Source organism: Nothobranchius furzeri, chromosome 1 (assembly GCF_043380555.1).
Source record: "Nothobranchius furzeri strain GRZ-AD chromosome 1, NfurGRZ-RIMD1, whole genome shotgun sequence".
Lineage (NCBI taxonomy): Eukaryota > Metazoa > Chordata > Actinopteri > Cyprinodontiformes > Nothobranchiidae > Nothobranchius > Nothobranchius furzeri.
In genome coordinates this window covers 57,784,076-57,791,497 of record NC_091741.1, presented here as the reverse complement: position 1 = coordinate 57,791,497, position 7,422 = coordinate 57,784,076, and the positions used below count along the sequence as shown (strand labels likewise).

At 38.9% G+C, this 7,422-nt stretch overlaps 1 protein-coding gene across 15 annotated transcripts in view; it reads left to right on the top strand.

Moving 5' to 3' along the window:
* Positions 1-7,422, top strand: part of nav3 (neuron navigator 3) — a 529,271-nt gene that overhangs the window by 401,878 nt on the left and 119,971 nt on the right. For all 15 annotated transcript variants that reach the window (XM_070549274.1, XM_070549267.1, XM_070549264.1 and 12 more), the window contains one exon: positions 1,137-1,209. In XM_070549274.1, the coding sequence (XP_070405375.1) occupies positions 1,137-1,209 (73 nt within the window). The remainder of the gene's footprint in view (positions 1-1,136; positions 1,210-7,422) is intronic.

Sequence of the window (7,422 nt, the reverse complement as noted above, 5' to 3'; positions counted from 1 at the left end):
ACTTCAACTGAGCATTTCTAGAACCTGCGCTCTAGAAACCCCCAAAGTGTTTCGAAAGCTGAATGTTTTAACACAAACTTACACTTAAACGTTGGTCTACTGAGAAGATTCTAATGAAAATTCAAATAAATACATTTACAGAAGTTTGAAATTAGTTTGAAAATCTTTGTTTTGTATTATTGTCCCTATTAATCAACAGTTTGCAGATGTGTTAGGTTATGTTTAGTCATTGTTATGTAAAAGATTTAAATGAACTCGTGTGAAAGTTCATCTCTGCGCTGTTTCATTTTGTCCATATAAAACAGGGCTAAAATGCGTCAGAAAACATGTCATCAAGCCACAGATTAAAATACAGTAGGACAGTAAATGAGTATCCAGCGGCCTCTGTGTGAATATGACTCATTATCCTCTTCTACAGAGACTCCATTTAGTATTTAAAAGGAGATACCAGCAAAATTACTGAGCATTAAAAAATGAGTGAGCAAAATCGCGGGGGGAGGGGGGGGAGGTTGAAGCTCATGAATCATCATTGCCTTTTGGACGTCAAGCTGAGTGTCCCCGCCTGCCCTGTGCCGTGTCCCTCACACACCGCGGTGAAACCGAGTGTCGTGACCTTCAGCCTCATCATAAAAGACCTCCTGTAGGGTGTTGTTTGCCGGTCGCCATGCTAATGAAGCCGTTCTCTATCTGCTGTCATAGAAAGAAGAAATCCCCCTAATTACTGCAGTGTCAGAGCCCTTTTGTGGAGCTGATGGTCACTTCTGAAGAGGCAGTTTTTCAGTCTTATACAGGTCACTTTTGGTTTGACGTGTTTGATTTTTGCACAGTGTTTGCACGGTAATTCAACGTTTGTTAAATGAGTTCCTGGCTTATGTCATTCTTCAATGTGTATATATGATATGCACGTGGTAGTGTAGGTGGAAACACACAGTGGTCAGTATGCCATGCTGCCGGGATCCAAGGTCGCGCGGGGGTTGGTAATGACCACACAATGATGTGCTTTATGGGTAATAATGCTGATCTGCCTCTTCCTCCCAGCCCCGTGCCCCGAGACATTTTGGCTGGTTGAATTTTAAAGCGTCACATTCTTGCTGCGACTGTCCTTTGTGCTAACTGTCTGCCTTCTGTCCTGGCAGATCGAGAATGTGGATGCCTGCCTCAGTTTCCTGGATGCCAGAGGAGTGAATGTACAAGGGCTCTCAGCAGAAGGTAAGAAAAAGATCCCTTCCACCTTCAAGTTTGAGAAAACCTTGAACTATATTGTGAGAGATGGAGAGGAGCAATGTGGCTGCTGTTGTTCTCTTTGTTTTCCAAAATGGGAAATTCACTTGGCACCAGTGTCAGCAAACCCTCTGTGGCTTTCCATTTCTTTAAAGTCTGATATGTCCTCAGAAGACTGGTTGAAGCCTACTTCCTGTTAAAGTTCACAGGAACTATTCTTGCCATGTGGTATCACAAGAGCTTCTACAGTTTATAGACCCATAACAGGGATTTGGGCATCTGACTGGTTTAAAGAGGACTTGTTGATCACCAAAGTACACGAGATAGGGGTTCTATCAAAGCCATGGCTAGTGCGTAAACGAAGTCCCAAGGGAATGGTTTGCTAAATCTGGAACACAACCTTATATTAAAACCACAGTTTAGGTCAAATATTATACTAAAACTGTGACTTGTGCTTTATGTTAGCTATTAAAATAGAAGAGATTCTGCACTTTGTAAAAATTGTTTTACAGTCTTATTGGTGAAGCAGAAAACGTGAGTTTCTGTATGAGACATGTTGACCATCTGACACCTGTTGTATGGACCTGTCTGACCCTAAAATAATTTTTGAAGCCATGTTAGTGTTTCCTGACAAAACCGGTAAACAGCTGTAAAATTCCTGTACATCTTGAGTTTCTAACCTCACCCCTTCTTTCCTCTGGACATGAAAGTGGTGCAAAATGGTCATGAAACTTATTACGTGGCAATTAGCTGCCTTTTCGATTCTCATTTTTACATGCTATGCTTCCAAAACAAACAATCTCCACAGTTCAGATCAAGCCAGACAGGAAGTCAAGTACAGACTGTGTAAAGCGTCCGAAAACTTTCAAAATAAAAGTCACAGGAAGGGAAATGTACGTAATATCTTGTGAAACCCCATATCCGATGTAAACAGAACAGAAAATAAACCACAGACCTTTTGCATGCAGGTGTCTTTCTCCTTGCTTTTTGTTGTGTAGACTTATGAAATCACGTGTGTTGCAACTCTCCTGAGAACTTGTGATGTAACAGGATCAGCTGTGTGGAACGCTTTCGCTCCTGTTTTGTGTCAGAATCATTCTCGGTTGGTAGGAACCTCACGAGTAAAATGTCGCTATTTCGTTGTACGTCACTTTCATGTCTGGTGGAAAGAAGAAGTTACCTTTTTGAGCAAAATAACCTATTACAACATTGTTGTAAATTATTGTGTAAAACATATGACCGTATACTATCTTATCTCATCTTATCTTATCTTATCGTATCTTATCTTATCAATTTGTTTCAGATGAATTGTTTTTTTATGAAGCATATTCCCGCCACCAGCCAGAGAGGCCTAAGGTGCGTACATAAAAGCACATGAAAAAGGAAAACAACCGTATGTGTTTAGTTTCCTAAAAACTCAGGACTCATGAGCAAATGTAGCCAAGACTCAGGTGCATTCAAACGGGTTGATTTTTAGCTCCAAATGGACCCTTGTCAAAAGTGGGCTGCTGCAATGTTCAAAGAGCTCTAGGAAACGTATTTTCACTGCAGTTTGTGATTTTATTTCACTTGTAAATAACCGCAGAATTCCAGGTAAGATAAAATCATGTTGCTGTAAATGCGTTTGCCTTTATCATCATCATCACCCTTTATTTATATAGCACTTTCTGTCTGCGCTCAGGATAGCCCAAATTGCTGCACACAGCATTAAAATAATTTAAATTAAATTAAGAACAATCAAAACCACTTAAAATCCCTTATTTACAACATTAAGCAAATTAAGCACGAGTCATTTTTACTATAGTATTAAAAGCTATTCGATAAAATGAGTCTTCAACCTGAGAGTGATAGAGCCTGTTTAAAGCTGTTATAACAAATCTGCAAACAAGCTAGGTCTGGGGTTAGGGTGTTATGTTGCTAAATACATGAGTGTATAATGAATGAAGGGCTCAAGAAAGCGCAGGGTTTTGACAAAATCAGCAACCAGATGGTCCAAAGGTTGCTTTTGGTCCAAAAAGTATTACTGGTGGAGGCTTTTAGACCAATACTAGAGAACGGCTTTATTGATATTTTTTTGTTGTTTTTATCTTCAGAATATAATTATAGCTATACTGTGTTAGAACATTGTTAAGAGTCATAAAAAATGTTTTAAGCTAATTTATTTTCCAAATGTGTTTTAACAACTTTAATATCCATTGGTATAACATTCCATAATTTGAGTATCATTTTCAAGAAATACCCCTTCGATTTCAGATGTACCATTGGTACCTCTAGCTGCAGCTGTCAAGACGAACATAGGGCCTGTGGGGGAATGTACAGGTGTAGGGTGTCTGACAGGAAGAGAGGGCAGACACCCTGCAAAGCCTTTTATCTTCAAATTTACTGGAAGCTGGACCAGAAGCCAGTGATAGGAAGACCACAGGAAGAATAGCTCTGCAGGTGGAAGCTAATGAGGTTCGAACTAAATAAATAAAAATTAAAGAAAAAGAATTGGGAATATAGGATTGAACTTCTTAGTGCCAGATAAGAACTGGGCTATTGCGTTTTGCACCATCTGTAGCATGGACCGTGACGCCTCATTACAACCTGCATATAAAAATTTGCTGTAGTCGAGCCTCAAAGTCGCAAAAGCACGGGTCGCCAATTCTACGTGTGCCCTAGAGATATAAGTCTTTATTTTTGCTAATTGATGTAGGAGGAAAAAACAAGTCTTTGCAACTAAATTAATTTTGACGTTGAACATGAGTGCCACATCCATTTTAACACCCAGATTGGAAGTGATATCCTTGTCATATTCTTCAAATTAGAGAGAAATCCTTATCAATGGACTTATTGCAGGGTATTAGCGCCCAAACATCTGTCTTCACTACATTAAATTACAGGAAATTATGAGCTAACAAGGCTTTGACGTCTGCAAGGCAGGTCAGCAAGGGTTGTAATTGTACATTTGTGAATGACTTGACAGGGGAAAAAATCTGACAATCATCTGCATAGAGATGGATTTTCATGTCATGTTTTTTGAATATTACCCGCAAAAGGTAACCAATAGAAAACAGAAGAGGATCAAGAATGGGTCCCTGTGGTACACCCCACAGAAGGCCAGCTTTGTCAGACCAATAGGACCATTTATGTGGCATAAATCATTATATACACCTTGGAGATTGGAACCGTTTTAAGACTGCATCAATACACCTAGCAGTTGGGTCATCAGTCCTAAAAGTAGCTACCAAGGAAGCTATCAGCATAATTTGCAACTTTTTTCTTAGAGACATACATCAAAAAACATAAATTATTACTTTAACGTGATTTTAAATACATTTTATTCTTACTTTAGTTTAGGGCATTAAACAGAATCCCAGTGCTTTTAAGTTGATTGCCTAAAATGAACTTTTTTGTTAGTTTGGTGAAGTGGTTTACAGAGGCCTGTGTCTATGTTCCTCATGCTATTTTTGTTCCTTTTTAAACTTTAGTGAGGTGAGAGCAGCCTTGGCCTCTCTAACAGCAGAAATAGTAACAGCTTGACACATTGACCGGCAGCTCTAAATTCTCTGCCTCCAACTACAGCTCTAAAAACAGCAAAGTGACTTGCAGGGCCTGGAATTTCAAAGTGGGTCTCTAGATATATGGGCTATTGGGTTACTCTGTTCATTGCTGCTGCTGATGCATTTCATTACCGCCTTCATTCTGTATGCCTCCCTCTCATACTGTGCATGTACTGTTCTGTTTTTTTCGCGCCCTGTGACATGGTCACGTCCGCCCTCTCTTGTCTAATTGAATCAGCTTGGGCTTTCCTGGCACATGCCCTCTTTATGTTTTTACAAGGCACGAGAATTAAATAAAGCTGAATGTTTGATGTGAGTACAGGAACCAAGAATAGCAAATAACCTCTTGAGAAGGCCCGCTTGCATTTCTCTCGTGGGAGGCTATAAACCAAAGTTCCGGTAAAATTCATCTTATTGAATGGTGTTATGGTTCCCCCATAGGCGTTTCCACTGAGGTTAGAAGCTATAATAAAATCAAATCAAAGCTTTTGTTTTTGTGCAAAAAAAAAAGGAAGAGCATGATGCTTTAATTATGATTTGGACCAGAGGGCCTGTAACGAAGCTCAACAGCTTTTCAATTAGAAACTGTTTCAATACGGTGATTTTAGTACATAAAACTCATATATGTAGCTTTCAATGTCACGATATTTACACATGGCCATGAAATTACTACATTTATAGTCCTGTTGCAGAGATAAAACTGTGAAACATCAAGTTTTACTAGCCAAGATGTGATAATTGGCCACAGGAAGTTCAGTCTTCCATTTCCTGCCCTAAAAGCAGGTGTGAAGCCCAGAAACACACCGTTCCTGCAGCTGATAATGAGGGAATTCATTGGTCCTAACAGCAGATCATTAAAGCCATTTTAACTACAGGGTCTCTGCAACTGAGTGCTAAGCTGCACTGACTCCTAATGGTTTGTATAACCTGTGGACAAGCCAATATGACCCTATGACCACAATAAAGTACATCCTGCTTGATCTCAGTGTTTTTTTTTAACTATTATGATTTTTATTGATGCCTTTAAACTCGCATCTGTGTTTGGTTACCAATGAAATTTCCCCTTCATCAGTCACCAGAGTACTGGTTCAGCTTATACAGTGCCTTGCAAAATAATTTATGCCCCTTGAAGTTTTACACATTTTGACACATTAGAATAGAATAGACTTTACTGATACCACAGTGGGGACATTCACTCGTTACAGCAGCATATACACTTAGAGAAAAGGAAGAAGAAAAATAATCACAAGATTACAGGTTAACACACAAAGACATTTAGCTATTATTGTAATCTTCAATCACTATAAACAGAACTATGCAGCATAAGGGACACGGGCAAACTAATGTACATCCGGAATTATACAAGTATCAAATACATACTGAATATTTCACTGATGTAATTGTGTACCAGGATAATGCCAGTACCAGGTAAACTGAGGAGCTATCCACTTATACTGCAGAGGGCATGAATGACCTACGGTAGCATTCTGTTTTACATCTGGGATGTCTCTTACAATCACAAACTTAAATGTTTTTATTGAGATTTCTGTTCTAGACCAACACAAAGTAGCACACCCTAGTGAAGTGTAATGACACTGATACATGGCTATCAACATGTTAAGCAAATACAAATCTGAAAAGTGTGGCGTGCTTTTCTGCTCAGCCTCCTGTGTCGGTACTTTGTAGACACTTTTTTCTGCAATCAGTGCAAGTCTTTTGTAAGGCAATGTTGTTTTTGCCTTTACTTTCTGGCTGTAAAAGAAAAAAAGAAAATTTTATGTTACAAGGACAGAAAATCAACAAATATATGAATGAACATAAATCATTAACAATAAGACCACTTTTTTTAAATGTTTGACATTAAACGTTGCCGCTAAAGGCTCAACACAGTACTTCAAACATTGTGGGACAAACAACTATTTTTTGTGTGTGAATATAAATAAATTAAATATGGAATTTTTTTCCCCACCATATGCAGCCATTCTCTGTTTGTTTACCTCATATTTCTTTGTCATATTTTCGCTTTTTAAAGCTGAAATGGTCATCTATGCCAGTTTATGAGAAACTCTGTTGGGGTGAGGGGTCATTTTAAAGGTCTATCCGGTCTCTCAACAACTGAAGTACCTCGCTACGATGTGGTTCTGTTGGCATCTCGTAGTAATCACCACCGGTGTGTGCTGCAGTTGTGAGCAAAGTTTGGAATCAAAGTCAGCTCCTTCAAATAAATGGAACAATCTGCCTCTAGAGGCATTTTTTGTTGTCTTGTTTTTGAGTTATAGGTGTACTGCTCTGTTGTGTTTTTGGTAAATAAAGACCTCAGCTCACATTTGGTCAGAAAATTCAGATTGTAACCAAAAGAACAACGTCTTGGACATATGTTGCTAAAATGAGTTTTGTATAGGCTAAGCCTTGGCAATAAGGGGAGGAGCCTTGTCATTCGAGAGGAGATCAGAGTAACAACCGTTAATGAAAGATGAAGGTCATTTCTGAATGGCTTCACTTTAGACTTAATAAGTTGATCTAATCTCTCACTGCACCTATTGTTCGGTCATATCACCATCATGTAATGCCTTCCCTCCTCTCTTCCTAAAGAATTATTCATCTGTTTCTAAAAGTTTCTATACCTTAGTTTCTAACAATGTCGCTTACCAGAGCACAG